Source organism: Ochotona curzoniae, unplaced genomic scaffold (assembly GCF_017591425.1).
Source record: "Ochotona curzoniae isolate NIBS_2020 unplaced genomic scaffold, NIBS_Ocur_1.0 contig_2927, whole genome shotgun sequence".
Taxonomy (NCBI): domain Eukaryota; kingdom Metazoa; phylum Chordata; class Mammalia; order Lagomorpha; family Ochotonidae; genus Ochotona; species Ochotona curzoniae.
In genome coordinates, this window is record NW_024465654.1 from 8,253,844 (window position 1) to 8,272,990 (window position 19,147).

A 19,147-nucleotide genomic window follows, 5' to 3' on the forward strand; every position below is an offset into this window, starting at 1 on the left:
TGCCACAGTGTTGCTGGACCAGGCCAAAACCAGGAGCAAGGGATTCCATGCAGGTCTTGTGTTGGAGCCCTCACTGGTACCTCCCAGCGTTCTCTAGCAGTAGCCCTGGGTTAAACCGGGCATCCCAGCACCCACTTGAAAGGCTCACAATCTTGAACCTCAAAGCAAGGAGGTCTAGCAATGTAGGGAACCAGGGAAGGAGTGAGTGCTTGTTTCTGGATCCTCAGCTCTACTTGTTGGAGTCTCATCAGTGTGCACAAAATTGACCACTGTCCCAAGAAGGTGACTTCACATAGGAATGCTGACTTGTTTAGCTGGTTGGGCCATGTCTCTACCCATGGCCACTCTGTGTGAATATTTTGCTTTTACCCAGCCTTGCTTTGTCCATGCGGGGAAGGCATTAGGAACAGCTAGCTGCGGGTTTTGTCTTAGTGCATCTTGAATTAGTACATGCTATTTCCTGCTTGTCCTCTTCTCTTGTGCCCTTCCGTTTCTCCTGTTGCTCTATTCCTAGTATTTTATACTCCCTTTGCTTAGATAATGCCTTGGGCCTGCCTCTGGCTGGAGCTCAGATTTATCCCATAAACAACTTCCGCCTGTGAATATCAGGGCTAAGCCAGGCCAGGTTCAGCTCAGCAGTCCTGCCACTCCTTGGGGATGTGTGTGTCCCAGAGCGCAGTGGTACACCCTGGGGGGTAGGGTGGTTGATGATGGCCCAAGGGCTTGGGTGCCTAACATCCTGAGTAGAGTTCTGAACTCCTAGCTTCAGCCTGGCCCAACTCTAGCTGTGGGGACCATTTGGGGAATGCATCGAGGGTTGAAGGATTTCTCTTTCAGCCTTTCAAATAAAATGAAAGCAAATAAATTGAAAAATATATAAGACTATTAAGGAAATTTATCTTAGAAAGAAAAAACCCTCTTGTTCTTGGGTGAGAGCCAGCTTTCCTGGTGGAGTTGAGTGGGGAGCCTTCTCTACCAAAGCCCTTTGGGTACTACAGGTGTCCTTCCCAGGCCACACAAAATTACCTCCTTCAAAATTACCCTGCTGTCAATTCATTGAATTTCAGGTCCTGCCTGCAGTTGGCTTGGCAGGGCCAGATCAGCTGGTTTCTTGGGTCTTATCTGGGTCAGGAGCTTGACGTTCCCCTCCCTGCACAGCATGGAGCCCCACTTCTTTTCTGCCTCATTCTCACCCTTCTCCCTCTTCTCTCCCTGTCATCCCTTCCAAGCAGATTTACTGAACATTCCGTGTCAAGAGCTATGCTGGGCAGCAAACAAGACAGGAGCATTGGGAGATTGGCAATAATTGTGGAAAGACATGGTGTGTGGTTCGGATGCAGCTAGCACCATGAAGGAACATAGCACTGTGGGATCAGTGTGTAGATGAGACCTAATGTGACCCAATGGATGAGAAAACCCCATTCTCAGGAAGGTCTGAGGGGCAAGGGTGCCTTATCCAGGTAAAAGGGAAAAAAAGAGAATAATAGGTTTCAAGAAAAGGAGAGCTGGCTGCTATGATCCAAATGGTGGGCAGGAATTGAGGTTGAACTCAAGATACAGCATGAGAGAGGCAAGTGCAGTGCCTGCTGGAGCTTCATGCTCATTGTAGTGGGGAAACCATAAGGAGTAACCCTATTTGTGTATTAACAAACATACTTTGCTGGGTGGGGAGACCTGTCTGGTAGGGTGGATGCCACACCCTTTCCCATCTAGGCTTGAAGGCACCCGCGTGGGGAGCCACGGAGAAGCTTGTGCATATGTCATATGATGAGCAGACGTAATAACCCTTGACATCCAAACATGCTCAGGCCTGCTGCTGTCCCTCAGCGGCTCCTGCCAGCCTGACCAGCACTTGCCCCTTGATGTGGTGCAACTGTGCATGTGCAGTGCCAACAGGAGAATGGGGTGTTTCTCTCACCTTTCCTCTAGCTCATTGTCATTGTGTGCAGTGGAGGGGAAGGGTGTGTGTCTTTGTATACTGCTGGCCCAAGTGGACCCCTACCAGCTGCAGGACCCCATCAGGAGAGTGAGTCCCTGAGGCCTCACCCTCATGCCTGGGCTTTAGCTCCCAGCCTCTGTGAAGAAAGGTGCTTAGCAGCCCAGGAAGCCGAGAGTATGGGTCAGTTTCCTCCAGGATGGAAACAGAAGGACAACAGGTAGTTCTGTGTGCCAAGCTCGGGTCTAGCAGCTTCTAGTGCCGAGTACAACCAACACCTCCCTGGCATGAGAACATCCCTGATGGGCAGCGTGTCTAGGTGGCCAGTGACTTCCAGGATGACTGAGCTGGCCAACCCCTGTTCCTGCACTGTCATGTACTTCGCTGTAGGACCACCTGTCTGCATTACCATGCCCTGTGTTGCCTGTTACAAGTACATGCACACCCAGGTGACCTGTCATGCCCAATGCATGTGCAGGTGGGGTGTGGAGACAGTGGCCATGTTCTTTCCAAGCAGGGCCTTATTTTCTGCATCAGAGACAAAGACTTTTCTTTTTTTAAAGATTTATTTTTATTATTTTTTATTGGAAAGGCGGATATACAGAGAGGAGATACAGAGAGGAAGATCTTCCATCCGATGATTCACTCCCCAAGTGAGCGCAACGGCCGATACTATGCCGATCCCAAGCCAGGAGCCTCTTCTGGGTCTCCCACACAGGTGCAGGGTCCCAAAGCTTTGGGCTGTCCTCGACTGCTTTCCCGGGCCACAGGCAGGGAGCTGGAAGGGAAGCGGGGCTGCCGGGATTAGAATCGGCGCCCATATGGGATCCCAAGCATGCAAGGCGAGGACTTAACCACTTGCGCCACCGCGCCGGGCCCGAGACAAAGACTTTTCATAACCAAGTACAAGTATGCTTCAAATAGCTCATGGAAAGTGGAATTAATAAGCTTATTTCCATGCAGGAGAATGAGAATGCCCACATATACCCTTGTGTAGCCTAAGTGTAGGGCCACACCGTGGGGGTCAGCGTATGCATTCTGTGATGTGTGTGATACAGAATTCCATACAGATGCATGTCTGAACACACCGCTGTCCTCGGGTGATTCTCCAGAGTGCATCTTCTTGGACCAACTCCTGCCAGTCCTGGAATGTCTCAGCATACCCAGGTAGGGCTCATGCAGTGGCACCGCAGCCAGTTTCTCCTAGACTGGAATTGTGCACTATTGGCTTCAACCAACCAGGACACACAAAGAAAGTCTGCCACCTGTGCCAAGTGAGGTAGGAGAGCCAGACAAGTGCCCTGTGGCAGACGCGTTGCTCCCGATGACTGGTGGAGCTGCCCTGTCCAGCCAGAGCTGTGATGTGATGGCCATCTCCTGCCTATGCCCGGGGCCTGTCTCCTAGAGTTTATAATTTAATGAGGAGGCAGATGATGAACAGGAGGCCAGTTGGGTGGGATGGAAGTGAGAGGGCCAGAGACACAGCTGTCCAGAGAGGGCTGTACCACAGGCTCCCCCACCAAGGCACTGCCAGCCCCTTGGTGTGCTTGTCCTCTAGTCCCCAACCACCTGGCTTGTCCTAGCCTCTGGCCTTGTATACCCATGCTGGCTCCCTGACAGCTGCCCACAAACTTAAGCAGCCAGACCTCTTCTGAAATGTTTCTGCTCCAGCCAGCTTCATTAGCATCCCTGTCACACTGCTGCTTCCCATTTCCTGTTTTTCTTCGTTTCTTGGCTGGTGTGATTTTTATGTGCTTTGCTCACTAGCGTCTGAGCTCATGAGGACAGAGCTGTTTGCTTGCTCTGATTTGGGCTTCCCAGTCAGTGCCTGAGATGTCTCAGGGTCCTGGATTGGAGTCACACCTTGGTGACTGCCTCACCTATTTCCCTCCTTAAGATCTATTTATTTAAAAGAAAATTAATCGATTTGAAATAGAGTCACAAAATGAGGAGACACGGACACACACACACACACACACACACCCTATCTCCCAAATACTGGTTCACTCTCCAAAAGCCAGGGTTTGGACATGCCAAAACCAGGATCATGGAATTATATTTTGATCTCCCACATGGGTGGCAGAGTCCCAGGTGCCTGAGCCATTTCCACTGCTGTCCCGAACTCATTAGCAGGGATCTGGATCAGAAGCAGAGCAATTAGGTCTCAGATTGGTACTCATATGAGATGCCAGCGTCACAGGCAGCAGCTTAACTCACTGTGCCACAGTTCTGGCCCCTGCTTCTCATTCCAAACTGCACTGTGTGTCACCAGCAATACCTTCCTCATCTTATCACAGTGGTGTCAGTGCAGACCTTCCTTTCCCATTCCTGGGCCAAGACACCTCCATGGTGGGGTAAGGGGACACCTTTGTTGCTTCTAAACACATCAGCTTCTGGTAACCGTTATCACATTTATTACCCGGTAGTCTCATCTAGATTTATTCCAGCTTGAAGTTTTGTCCAAAGCAGTCCATACCTTCATTGTCTTGCCCATGACACGCAGGCTAATGGTCAGGCCAGCGCATATGAACCAGGTGCTTTACATGTTTGTTGATTGATGTTTCCACTGGGCCACTGCCCCCAAGTGCCTCTAGCACTCAGGCCTGAACTAGAAGGAAGCCAGATGCCTGCAGCTCAGTCTGGGTCTCCCACAGGGTGGTGGCAGGGACTCAACTACTAAGGCCGTTACAGGAACTGAATCTGGAGCGGGGTGAGAACTTGAACCCAGGCCCTCTCCTGTGGAATGATTGCCTGCAACCAGGTGTTTAGAATTCCTCAGTGGCTCTCAAGAGCTCTTCCAGCTTCTGGCACTCTCCCCAAGATGTCTGCTTTCTTGATCATTACAATGTGGTTTTTTAAAAAAATATTTATTTATTTATTTATTTTTGTTTTGTTTTATTTTTAAATGTTTATTTATTTTTATTGGAAAGTCAGATATACAGAGAGGAGGAGAGACAGAGAGGAAGATCTTCTGTCCAATGATTCATTCCCCAAGTGAGTGCAATGGCTGGTGCTGCGTCGATCCAAAGCCAGGAACCAAGAACCTCCTCCAGGTCTCCCGTGCAGGTGCAGGGTCCCAAGGCTTTGGGCCGTCCTCGACTGCTTTCCCAGGCCACAGGCAGGGAGCTGGATGGGAAGTGGAGCTGCCGAGATTAGAACCAGTGCCCATATGGGATCCCGGTACGTTCAGGATAAGGACTTTAGCCGCTGGGCCACGCCAGCAGGCCCAAGATTTATTTATTTTTACTGCAAAGTCAGATATACAGAGAGGAAGATTTTCTGTCCAATTATTCACTCCTCAAGTGACTGCAATAGCCAGAGCTGAGCTGATCCGAGGCCAGGAGCTTCTTCTGCGTCTCCTATGTGGATGCAGGGTCCCAAGGCTTTAGGCCGTCCTCGACTGCTTTCCCAGGCCACAAACAGGGAGCTGGATGGGAAGCGGGGCTGCCAGGATATGAACCAGCGCCCATATGGGATCCCAGCGTACAAGGTGAGACTAGCCGCTACGCCACCACACCAGGTCAGATCATTACAATGTTTAACCCTACCATGTACATGAACTTGATGCCAGTTCTATAACAGTTGTTTGACCCCTAGTGAGCCCCAGAAGGCACAACAGGGCCTTCTGAACCACCCTCCTATAGAGAGGGTCATGCAGAGAACCTACCTCATGGCTGGGGCTAGGTGAAGTCTTGCTTAGGTCTCCCTGGGAACATAGCATTACCTGGTGTATCAGTCTAACAAATACCTGAGGCAGGGTAGCTTGTAAAGCAAAGAGGTGGGACAGGAATTGGGTATCTGATGTGTGAGTGCTGGTTGAAGTCCCAGTTGTTCCAGTCCAGCTTCTGCTCACATACCCACGATCCAACTTCCTGGGCCCCTGCCACTCGTGTGGAAGAACTGGGTAGAGTTCCTGGCTCTTCGTTTCACTCTTGCCTACCCTTTGCTGTTGTGGCCATCGGAGGAGTGCAAACCAACAGATAAATGGAAAATATTCTCTCTCTGCCTTTCAAATAAGTTTCAAAAATAGTATTTCTCTATTTAAAATGTGTGTGCATGTATGTTTAATTTGAGGAGAGTGAGAGCACTCCTGCACTCCCACCTGATGGTCCACATCCCAGATGCCTGCCATGTAAGGGAAGATGAGGCTGAAGCCAGGAACTAGGAGCTTAATTCAAATTTCCCCTGAGTGGCCAGAATCCAGTCACTTGAGTTGTTCTCACTGCCTCCCAGGTTCCACACTGGCAGGACTCTGGAGTCCGGAGCCACAGCCAGGTGGCAAATCCAGGCATCCTAACATGGGGCCTGGGCTTCATAACCATTAGGAATAACACCCACCCTCTCAAGTGGCTGCAACAGCCAGAGCTTGAGCCAATCTGAGCCAGGAACAAGGAGCTTCCTTTGGGTCTCCCATGTGGTGCAGGGTCCCAAGGCATTGGGCCATCCTGTACTGCTTTCCCAGGCTACAAGCAGGAAACTGGTTGGGAATGAGAGTAGCCAGGACACAAACTGGCGCCCATATGTGATACCAGTGCGTGCGAGGTGAGGCTTTGACTGCTGGGTGTTGCAGCGCCACCCCCATTTTAAATATTTATCAAGGTGGGGCTTTTGGTGTCACACAGTTTTGGGGGCTGGAATCCAAACTGGGGCAGCCCCTTGAGCATGGCCTTTGGCAAGGTTCTAATAAACAGCAGCCTTGTGGCAGGAACCTGGTTGTCAGTCTGCCAACCCTGCTACCTGGGAGCTAGGCGTTCAGTTCCTGGCTGCAGGTAGGGAGACCAGTGCCTGGCCAGAGCAGGTGGAGGAGATGGCACACTTGAAACCTCTTAGCCCTGTGCCAGCTGTCCTCTTGAGCATTTGGTCCTCTCCTTCCCTCTTTCCATGCCAGGGCCAGGTACCCTAAGTTCCAGATTTTTGCTACCAATCTCAGCAACAGAGGAAAGCTGAGTATAGCTTTGATGAAGTTAAGTTCCCTAGCAGTATTATGGCTAGTCCCTGTGTTTTAGTCCTTGGAACATTCATCAGCCCTGGTGAGAGGCTGACGGCCCAGAACGTGTCACCCCCTTGCTGTGTGTGTGTGTGTGTAACGTGGGGAAGGGCACAGAATCACTCAGTGCAGCTGTGAAGGTCATCTGGATGGCCTAGTGCTAGTGTGGTGTGGGTGCCATCTCCTTTGCCAGGACTGCTGCTTTGCTCTGCTGACCTGTGCTTGTCCCACTCTGCCATGCTTAGGTTCCCTGGCCTGTGGCAATGCTCACACCCTTTCCTCACTCACCACCCTGCCTGCAGGTGCAGGCTTCATGCACCCACACCTGGATCCACAGCGGGCTGTTCACCTCCCCAGGACAGGAGCAGCAGCTGGGCAGATTCCCTCTTGAGCTGCTCAGCTATAAAACACTTCCATCAGGGAACCTCTCAGATCAGTAAATTCAAAAAGCAGTTAGGGGCCAGTAGGTGGCGTAACAGGCTACTCCTCTGCCTGCCAATGCCAGAATCCCCTGTGGGCATCAGTTCATGTCCTGGCTACTCTTCATCCTGCTCCTTGCTTGTGGTCTGGGAAAACAATAGATGAAGGCACAAGTGCTTGTACCCATGTGGGCAACCTGGAAGAGGTTCCTGGCTTCAGTCTGGCCCAGCTCCAGCTTTTGTAGCCATTTGAGAGGTGGACCAGCAGACAGAAGATCTCTCTCCCTCTCTTCTTTCTGTAAAATCTGCCTTTCAAATAAAAATAAACAAATCTTTAAGGCTACAGCCACAGCTACTGCACAGCATTCTGCAAAAGGCAGTGAAAAGAGCAGTGGTACCTGGGACTTGGCACAGAGAATGAGGGAGGAATGGAGGGGACACGGAAACTGTTAGGTTCATAAAACTACAGGTACATGATATTATTCGCTTGTCAAAAGTCACAGGAACCTCCAACAGAGAGAGTAGACACTGATGGAGACTCTGGACTCAGCCTAAGTTGTAACCGCATTGGCTCATCTGCTGTAACAGATGCACCACATCAGCATACGATGATCATAATGGGGACCGTACCCCTAACATGGCTGCAGGGGGTTAAGCACTTGAGCCATCCTCTGCTGCTTTCCCAGGCCATATTCAGGCAGTGGGCTCGGCATGGAAAAGCTGGGACTCAGACCAGCGGCCCCATGTGGGATGCCAGTGTTGCAGAAGGAGGATTAGCCTATTATGTCACTGAGCCAGCTGTGAGGCTATAGCTATGCACAAGCTGACATTCTCTAAGCAGTATGCCACTAAGGTTCTTCTGTGTCTGCTCATTGTTCAGTAGATCATTTCATTGTTTGTATAGATGTTTATTCACCTTTCAAAGGGTGCTTTGGTTTTCCCCAGTTTTACCCATGCAGCTGTGTAAGCTTCCATATACAGGTGGGTTTTGGTGTGGTGTACTTTTTTTAAAAGATTTATTTATTTTTATTGGAAAAGCAGATTTACACAGAGAAGGAGAAACAAATATTTTCCATCCACTGGTTCACTCCCCAAGTAACTATATTGGCTGGAACTGAGCCAATTTGAAGCCGGGAGACAGGAGCTTCTTCTGGGTCTCCCACATGGGTACAGGCCATCCTCTATTGTTTTCCCAGACCACCTTCTGCTTTCCCAGGCCATGGGAGCTGGATGGGAAGTGGGGCAACTGGGACATGAACTGACACTGATATGGGAACCCAGTGTGTTCAAGGTGAGGATTTAGCCACTGGGCCATCACATCAGGCCCAGTTGTACTCCTAAGCTTATTTGAGTAATACTTAGCAGTATCATTGCTGGATCATGGGTAAGGCTGTGTCTAGGTTTCTAAGAAATCCTCTGGCTAGCTTCCTGTGGCTGGGCCAATGTGCTGCAATCAGCATTCAGTGAATCGCTCCACAGCAGCCTGTGGTATTCTTAGGGTTTTGCCATTCTGTGTTTGAGTTTTCGTTATTCTGATAGGCAAATAATAGAATCAAGCTGTTCTGATTTGCAGTTTCCTAACGATAAATATTGTTGAATGCATTTGTGTATGTTTATTTGTCACACATATTCTTTTTAGATATTTTGCCCATTTTTGCCCATTTTTAGTTGGTCCATTTTATTCTGTTACTGAGTTGCAAGAGTTCTTCACATATTTTGGATTCCAGTCCCCTACATGATAGACAATTTGCAAATATTTTCTCCCATTCTGAGGATTACTTTTTTATTTAAGTGCATTTTTTGCAGTACAGAAGTGTTTGTTTGTTTGTTTGTTTTGCTTTTAAGACTTTACTTATTTGGAAGACAGTGGTAGAGGCAAAGAAAGGAAGAGAGAGCTTCCATTTGCTGGTTCATTTTTCAAATGGCGACATCAGCTAAAAGCCAGGTGCTGAGACCTCTGAGTGGCTCCCTGGCATGGATGACAGGGTCTCAAGTACGTGGCCATCTTCCACTGTCTTATCAGACGCATATTAACAGGAAACTGAATTGGAAGCAAAGTAGCCAGAGTTGGAACCTGCTGCTCTGAAAACGGGTGCTGGCAAGGTGTGGAAGATTGGATTCCTCTCCCGGTCACGCTGGCCATGGACGCTTTTGCTCCGCCGTCATTAAACGGTGTCTATCTTCAAGTCAGTTGCATTCTTAGTGTTTGCGGCCAGAATGTGCAGGTTCAGGGACAACAGTGCGCCAGAGGCAGGGGCAGGGTGGACTGTTGTTGGCGCCCAGAGCAGGACCAGCACGAAACTCGGTGTGTCCGGGTGGCCGAGCGGGTCTGCAGGGGCTCTGCAGTGCCGGGGCGGAGCCTCCCTCTCCTCTCGGCCCGCGGCCCCGCCCCGCGCCCGCTAGCGTCCCTCCTCCCCGGACGCGCCGCGGGTACCCAGGCCGAGAGCGCGGGGAGAAGCGGTGACCGAGCAGGAGCTCAGCTTTCGGTGAGCAGGACCGGGTCCTAGAGGAAGGCCGAGAGCCTGGGGAGGTGGCCACGCGGGGGTGGGCACGCTGTCCAGAGTGCCACAGGGTGCGGGCCGCGCTCAGGGACCCCGTCCCTGGCAGCCTTGCACTGCCTTATCCTGCGGCTGGACTGGGAGGGAGGCCCTGTGGCCAAGTTGCCCCCACAGGTCCCCAAACCTGGCCTGGGCCCAGTGGCTCTGCTTATGCGTGTGTGCGTGTGTTTCTGCAGCTCCCACGCATGGGTTGCGGAACCCGTGTTTGTCCGCATGCGTGGGTCTCTGTCCACATTGTGTGGGTTGTGGGAACTGAGGTGTGCGCGCATGCACGGGTTTTTGGACCCATGGGATGCGGGCTCGCTCCATGTGTGTCCCTCATGTGTGTATACATGTCCGCGCATGTGGGTGGAGTGGGTCTGCCCTGGTCCGGTGTCCTGAGCTGCCGCCCTGGAGAGATTCCGGAGGAAAGTGGAGCTGCTCATTGCGTGCTCTGGCTAGCTAATAATTCAGCGGGCCTCTGCCCTGATGACCTCCCGTCCTTGAGGGAGCCTGGGAGTGCTGTGCAAGGAGAGGACAGAGGAGGGGGGAGGGGGAATCAGAGCGGCTCCCTTCCCAGTTCCCCAGCAGCTCTCTGTGTGGCTACCCTTTCAGGATTTGTCACTTGGCTTGCCCAGGTCCTGGAGTCCAAGTGTATCTGTCCAAGCCTATCTTCAATTCCACCTGCATTCCTCACTCTTTGAACTGTTGTCTAGTGGCCTGTTACTTGCAGAATGTTGGGACTCTGGTTGGAGTGGGGCGCAGATGGGAGTGATGCAGGCTCTGTGGGGGCTGTCTTTGGCTGATGTAGCCCCACAGCTCATCCTTCTGTCCATGTGAGTCCCTGTGGGTAGGCTGGACTCTGACTTCCCCCTGTTGCCAAGTCCTTCGCTGCCCCTCAGAGGATAGAGCTGATGGGGTCCCCCACAGGCTGCAGGCTGCCACAGACTAGCCCAGAATAGCCCAGACTCTTGTCAGTGGGTGAGCAACAGGTAACATACTATATCAGGTATGAAATGAGTCAGGTAGGTGAAGGACATGGTTCTGGATGCTGAGTGTTGGTGAAGGCATTCCGGTTAACAAGGTGCATGAGGCCTAGCCTCCCCTGGCTGGGTGGGTGCAGACTGTGGGAAGGGCAGGGAGAGCCTGCTGGACAGTGTAGAGGTGTACATGCAGCAGGTTGAAGTGCCAACACAGCTGGTGACCTTAATCTGTCAGTGCTGCAGGCCTGGGGTGTCTTCACAGCCTGTGTGTGGATGTGTGTGCCATGTGACCCTGTCTTAAGCAGTTGCCCTGAAGTGGGTGTGAATGCGGAGGGGAAGCATGAACTTCCTTTATGGCTCCCGTTCATGTGTATTAATCTATCTACATTGAAGCCTCAGAGGGCAGGCATTAAAGTGCACCAAGTTAAGCTGCTTACGAACCTGACATTCCACACTGGAATGCTGGTTGAGGTCTCAGCTGCTCTGATTCTAAACCAGGTTCCTGCTCAAGTGCCAGGAAGGCAGCAAAAGGTGGTTCCAAGTGCTTCGCCCTTTGCCAGCTATGTGGGTGATGTGGATAAAGCCCTTGGCATTGGCCATTGTTGCCATTTGGGAGTGAACTAATGGATGGAAGATTCTCTCTCTCTGCCTTCAAATACGTTATATATATATATGTATATTATATATATATGGCAAAGGGGACTTGGCAGAGAGAGAGAGTAGCTCTGAAGTGAGCAGTTCAGGAGGATGGTGGTGGGATGGTGGCTGGGGAGGACATTGTTGCCAGAGGACTGTGGGTTTGGTGGCAGTTTTGGTGCTGAGAGGAAGAGAAGAAGTGAAAAACCAGCAGGTGTTTGCTTGGATGCCCTGTCATTGAATGTACTTGGAAGAGTGTCTCGGGTCCAGCCACAGTAGGTGTTCCCCTGTCGTGTGTGTGTCCGTGCATTTGGGGCAGCGATGTGTGTTACATTCAGTAGTGTGCAATATGAGGGGTGTGGGGAAGGCTGGTAGTCCCCAGTGGTCCCAATTGTGCCTTGATGATCTCCAACCCCACTGTCACCCACTGAAACCCCGGCTGCACTCGTTTTTCTGCCTCTACACTCTGGTCTAGTGGGTCCTCACTGCCCTCCATTGATGAGGGTTCTCTCTTCTCTGTTGTTCTCTGCCCTTCTCCCTGCCCTTACCTTATTCTACAAATAGGTTCCAATTGGGGAGGGAGGGACCAGAGAGGGATTAGCCAGGACTTTTGAGTATTGGGCTTGATTACTGTGGCATTTCAGCTGTGGCTCTCTGTGGGTGTGGCTGTCCCTGGAAGACGTCCAGAGCTCCCAGGCTGCCTTGGCAGTGGTAGGGTAGCGGGAGAGCCTGTCTGTGCTACCTCCAGCCAGTGTGACGGAGCCATTGCTTGAGCTAGCAGCACCTGTACCCAGCTGTGTCCTAACTGCCTGTTGTTTTGTGTTCTAGAGTGGATCATGACCCACGAAGAGCACCATGCGGCCAAAACCCTGGGCGTTGGCAAAGCCATCGCTGTACTAACCTCTGGTGGGGATGCCCAAGGTAAGAACGTGGACAGTTGCTTGTGTCTCTCTGGAACTGCCCAGAGTCCTGGGCTTTCCTGCAGATCTGTTTTTGTCCAAGAACCCTGGTTCATTTACTCTACTTTTACTTAGGTAAAAATTCCTTCCAAGTTTCTCTGAAGACTTGGGGCCATGTTGGGCCATGAGTGCCTAAAACGGTAGGGTTTTCTCAAGCCACGTTGGGGGAGGAAATAGAGGTAAAACTGCTGAGAAGATGTGGGTGGATTCTCTCCAAGTGCTTCAGGATGGGTGGGGAAGAGAGCAGACCCAGGATTCATCCTTGGTGAGGTGGGAATTTCTGTGCTTGCCAGAGCTGGTTGGGGTGTCTGTTTTCTGGAGAACAGATTTTGGCAGCAGCAGGGAAACAGTGCAGATCCTCCAGAGTTGGGGCAGGAAACAGCCAAGAGTGCCCTTCCCTAGGCTGTGGGCAGGAAACCTCGGGCTGTAGGAAAAGTGAAATGTCTGTATTCTCACCATGTACTTAAGTTCTTAGCACACTGGAGAGGGCCCGAGGTCTCTGTGAAAGGGCTGCAGAGATGTGGAGGTGGTCCTGGACAAGAGTGGACGGCAGGGGCTTCTGCTGATCAGGCCCAGGTATTGCAGCCCTGAGCTGTTCTGCATACAACCCCATCATGTACATTGATAAGAAGTAGATTTCTTTTGGGGACTTAGAGTTTAATGTGGAAAGATCACATGTCACTAAGGCATATAAATTGGGCTGGCATTGTGATGTGATGGTTAAAGCTGCTGCCTGCAATTCTGGCCCCCCATGTGGGAGCATGTTATGTTCGGGCTCTTCCGCTACTATTCCAGCTTCCTGCAAATGGTCAAGGAGGGCAGTGGAGGATGGCCCACGTCTTTGAGCCCCTGAACCTATGTGGGAGACCTGGCTGAAACTCCTGACTTTGGCCTCGCCCAGCCTTGGCCATTTGGGGAGTGAACTGTTGGATGGAAGATCATGACCTCCCTCTTTTTCTCTCTCTTTTGCTCTCCCTCTGTAACTCTACCTTTCAGTTAAATAGATTAAAGCTTAAAAAACAAAAAGGCACGTAAGCAGAAATAAGCAAGCATGTACTAACCAATGGAATCCACTTTTGTATCTTATGTATAATGAAGTGGAAGGGCCTGGTTGGATTCATCAGGGAAATCTTCATGGAGGAGAGAGTGGTAAGAAACTGAACTCTGCATTCAGGGAAGATCTGTGAGCAGTCACCAGAACTGGTGGACACACAGTAAATGTGGGACTAATGAGGCAAGTCACATGCTGTCCTTGCTGTCAGGCTCCTTCTTGCGGGCTTCTCAGTGAAGCTGGACTCGCAGCGTATTTTTAGAACAAAGTTGTGTTGATTCTAATGGTGAAGTACCCAAAGGGCAGTGGCCAGTCAGAATGCAGAGCCCTGTGAAGGCCAGGGAGATGCTGACCTGGCCCTCATTGGTTTTCTCTCTCTCTGCTGCTGAGCTCTGGAGTGGTGCCCATGGCCTCTCCCAGATGGCAGGTCATCTGAGTTGGGGGTGGGGGTGGAGAGTCTGCTGTGAATTGCACAGGGACTCGCACTTGTGAGGTGGAGGGCAGGAACTCTTTGAGAAATGGGGAGACACATAAGTCCGAGAGAGACAGAGCATCCTGCTTCTGACCTGGAGCTCAGAGACCTGTTAGGGCCATGGGGATAGGCTTCCAGCAGGACACCCCACCTCTGAGTCCCAGGACATAGAACCCTGAGTGGGCCAGAAGGTGAAATTCCAGGGAAGCCAGGGTTGTGACTAACTCCAAGCGGAGCTACCCTTGGGAGCAACCTCATCCTCCAGACTGAGCTGAGGCGGGTGCACAGGGCCACGGCACATACACAGTACAGTTCACATCTAGTTTGTCTATTGTTCATAGTTCTGATCTAACTTAGAAAGGAACTACAACATCAGCTTTAAGCAAAACAGAAGAGGTGATGACCAAGTCATATAGAGTTGTTTTTGTCTCTCTCCTGGGGACCCATGTCCACCCCTATCCCCCGCCCTTCCTACCCACAGCCTGTTTAGGCTGTAACTAGAGACCAAGCTCAGCACTTGTGATGTTCCCCACGACAGCCCTGAACGGAGCCTGCAATCTTATCCAGTCTTTTCTGTTAACAAGTCAGGCAGCTGCTTCTGGAGGGCTATTTAGGGCAACATGGGACAGCCAGGAAGAGTCTGGCCAGGACTGGCTTGGGGCCAGAGCCAGCCAGTGAACTGGGATAGGAGTCCCAGGATGAGCCATCTCCACAGCCTGGCCTGGGACTTTCAGACCCAGTTGTGGGGCCTGGAAAGGGCCCTGAATTGTGAAATCTGGGCAGGAGCCGGGATGTTCAGCCTCTGGAGGTGGCAGGGTTTACATGGTGAGAAGGGGAGGGCAAGCAGAACAAGTGAGGCAGTGCCTCCATTCTGCTCCCTCCCCATGGTGGGCCCTCAGGCCTCCAGCTATGTGCTTATTCTGGCTTAGTCTGGGAGCCAGCGGCTACCATTTCTCCCAAGGTTCCCAGGGCACAAGTGCAGAGCTCTGGGTGTCAGTGGAGAACCCTGCAGGGCTGCAGCTGTTCTCACCTGTGGCTGGCCATCTTGAAGCGTGGGGAGCTACTTGTGGGCTCTGAATGTTCCATCTTTCACCATAGAGCTTTGTAGGGTTCTGGTTTAGCTTACTTTCCCTGCAGTATGCTGACCCATATTTGTAGATGTGCTGGGACCTGGCATCATACTCAGCCATCAGGGACTTTGGGGGTAGCTCCCGCCTTTTCAGATTGTCCCTTGTTGGCTTCCAGGACCTTGCTTGGCCCTGTTTCCCAGTGTCACTCTCACTGCCCCTTATTGGCATCCTTCCTGAAACCCTTTGGTTGGTGTTTCTGGGGCATCCATCCTGGCTCTAGTGCCACCCCACTTCCCACATATCACCCTCTCCCAAAAGTGTTTGTGATTCCATGAGGCTCCTGAGTTCCCGGTGAAGTTGTGGCAGATCAGTGAAAGCCACACTTTTGCATGGTGCCTATGGGCTATGTGATCTCACTTCCCCACAGCCCTTGCCTTGTGGTTTGCTCTTCATAGCAGTGAATGATCTTCTCTTGTTTGAAGACCCCTTTCTGACTGAGGGATTTAAAAGGGGATCGCTTCAGGGGCTCTGGACACTATTGCCCCCCTCTGCAACCCCTCTGACAAGCACAGCATCCTCCCTGTGTCCTGCTGCACCTGCACTGTCTGCTGTGATACCTTGCACTGTGTAACATGTTTTCTGCACCTTGAGCCGTGTCACCACTGCTTCTCCTACATTGGCCAGGCGCTTCACTTCCCTGCACCCCGGTCTCTCTAGTGCCTGGCATGGCAGGTGTTCGATGAGTCCTCACCCAACACTTCGCACCTGCAATGTGAGTTGCAGTCAGCCTTTTCAGCCTGTCCCTAGGAACAGATGTTTTCAGATAGCATGGAGTACCCAGTGGTCTCTGGTAGCTTAGGGTCTACACTGTAGGCAGGGTGAAAGCCATAGGAGTTTACCTTTGATGAATACAGACCTGAGCCCTGGGGTAGCTGGAAGTTGGTTCCTTGTGAGTGTCAACCTGCATGTGCGAGGTGAACAGGAATGCTTCTCATGTCCGTTGGGGCGGAGCTTTGCTAGGGACAACCCACTCTGTAGCAGTGGCCTTGGCCTGGAAGATCCTGGCCACTATTAGCTTCCATGGAAGGGACAGAACTCATGTGTGTGAGGGTAGCGACATCCATGTTGTCCTTACTTTTCCTCCCAGTGGGAGCAGAGACAGTGATATGCAGTATAAATTTCAAGTTCCCTGGAGCTGTCTTATGCACAGAGTCCTAGGAGAAGGCAGGCAAGTGAGGAAGTAGAGCCGCCACTAACTCTATCTTAGGCTGTAGCTGTGATGGAAGGCTCTAGCTGTGACTCCCTGGTCAAAATGTAACATCAGAAGGCCATAGACATGGCCTTCAGAGCCCACCTCCCAGGAACAGACTGACCTGCTGCTCCTAGAGACCTGTCTCTGCCCTGCCCAGCCCAGCCAATTCTGTGTCTGCACTTGAGGCAGAGCACAAGGAGAGCCATCACACGGGTTCAGCACAGTGGGTGGAGATGGGTGGGCTCAGCACAGCAGTTGGTGGGGCGCTCCTACAGCCAGTGCATCATCCCAAGAACTGCAGCTGCAGGACCTGGGCCTCTGGGGGCCTCAGGGGTGAGTGAGGGGTGTCTGATAGGCCATCGACAGGTCTGTCCCACGATTTACACTGTATGCTGCTGCTGTCGCCTTTTACCTCTTAGGCTGTCCTGACAGAAAGGCAGCAGTTTGGGCTGTGGGAGCTGGTGTTCCCTCAACGTGGAATGCAGCTGTTAGGAGACAGGCAGAGTGAAGGTTCTGGAATTGGTGTGTCATGTCCACAACAGCTGTGACATCTCCTGACTGCCCCTGCAGGTATGAATGCTGCCGTCAGGGCTGTGGTTCGAGTTGGCATCTTCACCGGAGCCCGGGTCTTCTTTGTCCATGAGGTCAGTTCACTGCCTCCTCTGTCCTCCAGTTCTGCCACGTCCACTTCCCCAGGGCTGTTGCAGGACTCCAGGACCTGCAGAACAGTCCCGTGCATCCTGTTCCACTTATAGGGAGGAGGAGTGATCAAGGAGGAGAGGCAGGCAGCAGCTGTGGTGGGTGGACATGTGTGGCAAGCATAGCGTGTGCAGGGCTAAAGCCCCTGGCCAGGCTAGGCGGCACCATTGCCAGGGCTGCCTCCCCGCCTCCTCTTTCTCCCCATCCTCTGAGGCCCTATACTCTGCCTGTCCAAGTCTCATTTCTTTCCTCTCTTTGGGGAATAAGTTGATGCAAACATGAGAGGAATTTAAAGTAAGTAAATAGAAGAAACTGGAGCAGGATGTTGGAGGGCTGCCTCTGCCTTCCCTAGGCTGTGTGCCTGAGAATCTGTGTGCCACCATGGTACTGGGGGAGTAGGTTCCTTGCTTTTCTGGGGGCAGGGCCTCCTCCCAGTGACTGTATCTTGGCCCAAGAACTCACGGCCAGCCAGTCCAAGCTGATGGATGTTGTATCCTACAGGGCTACCAGGGTCTGGTGGATGGTGGAGATCACATTCGGGAGGCCACCTGGGAGAGTGTCTCCATGATGCTGCAGCTGGTAGGTCTGGACAGTGCCTGTCCTGCTCAGTCCCTGCAATGTGGCTGGAGAGGACATGAGAGGTGTTTGGGCTTGCCCTTTACGCCTTGGTTTTGAAAATAGCGCTCTGGCTCCCTGGAGGAGTCACAGGATGGCCTGCTCCTCACAGAAAGGTCACTGGCGAGTCTCAGAGAGTCCATGTCAGCAGGGCTAACTCAAGAGTGTGGGGAAGGTCAGGCCCTGAAATAACCTGTGGCAGCCTAGAGCCAAAGCACAGCTGAGACATAACCATCTTCATGTGATGGAGATGAGACCTGAAACCAGAGTGTGCTGGGAAGGGAGGGCCTGAGAGAGCCATTCCATGGCTCAAAGTCCTCAAAATGTCCTGGCCACATGCAACCCTAGCTGTAAGGTGGAGTACCAAGGGCTCATCCAACCCTATCTCTAAGGTTGTGTGGGCAGCATGGCACACACAACTGTGTGCTGATGAGCTGACCGTGAGACATTGCCCTGGCACCTTAGTCTTGTGTTCAACTCCTGATTGACCATGGGAGAACTTGACAGCAGGGCTGTTGAGGTCTCTATGTGGCCCAGTGCTGCATCCCAGCTGTTGGGAGGCCTGTGAGATCACCTCTCTGACCTGCTGGGCCTTGGGCCCACAACTATTTCTCCTCTGAGGTCTTGGGGTTCTATGGTTCCTGCTGCTCGCGCCTTAGAGGAAAGGAGCAGTCTCTTCACCCGTTTTTTACCTGGATTGGTTGAGTCTACAGTTCCTCATGTATTCATTTCTCAAAAAAAAGACAGATGGTCAGCAGATACGTGTAGACATGCTCCATTCGACTGCTGTCAGGAAAATGCAAATATGGACCACTGATAGAGTGGCTGTTTGCACTAAGGTGGAAGGGATCAAGTACTTGCTGAAGGGAATCCTTGCACATTGCTGGTTCACCTGCTGGAGAAGACAACATGGGGAGTTCTCAGAAAACTAGAACTGGTACTGTCATTGACCCAACAGTCCTGGTAATGGGTATATATCCAAAAGGTACCAGGTCGTTACGTCAGAGACCATCCCCTGTGTTAATTGTAGCACTGTTCCCAGTAGGCAAGATTGGAGTCCCCACAGTGTCCATTATCAGATGAACATATAAGACTGTAGTAGGGACATGCTGGAATACTCTCTAGCCATGAAACAGAGTAAAATCCTGAAACCTGCAGCAACACAGGTGGAGTCGGGAGTTAGGGCGCTACAGTAAGTACAGTGAATCAATGCAGAAAGACAGGTTGTCTGTTTCTCACCATCTGTAGGAGCCAACTGCACACAGGGTGGTAATTCCTGGAGCTGGGGCTGGGGGCACAGGGCAGGCTGAAGGCCCTGGCCAGGGTCACCTGAAAGGTATAAGTTCCAAGCCATGCTCTTGGAGCAGGCTGAAGAGAGCAACTCTGGGCCTGCTGTCCCCTGGTGACAGATCTAAAACGCCATCCTGCTGCTGCCCTGAATGTGCACAACCATGGTTGATCAGGAAGATTCTTGGTGTTGTGAGAAGTAGACTTTGAAGAGAGACACACTTGGAGTGTTAGGGACAGCTGG

General features: G+C 51.8%; 1 protein-coding gene across 4 annotated transcripts in view; it reads left to right on the forward strand.

Moving 5' to 3' along the window:
• PFKM (phosphofructokinase, muscle) overlaps positions 1 to 19,147 on the forward strand; it is a 29,093-nt gene that overhangs the window by 1,251 nt on the left and 8,695 nt on the right. The window contains exons 1-4 of one of the 4 annotated variants that reach the window (XM_040978954.1): positions 9,760 to 9,828; positions 12,327 to 12,419; positions 16,873 to 16,946; positions 17,503 to 17,580. In XM_040978954.1, the coding sequence (XP_040834888.1) occupies positions 12,335 to 12,419; positions 16,873 to 16,946; positions 17,503 to 17,580 (237 nt within the window). In that variant the 5' untranslated portion in view covers positions 9,760 to 9,828; positions 12,327 to 12,334. Of the gene's footprint in view, positions 1 to 9,759; positions 9,829 to 12,240; positions 12,420 to 16,872; positions 16,947 to 17,502; positions 17,581 to 19,147 lie in introns of those variants that run through there. The other 3 variants (XM_040978952.1, XM_040978953.1, XM_040978955.1) reach the window with 3 other exon arrangements.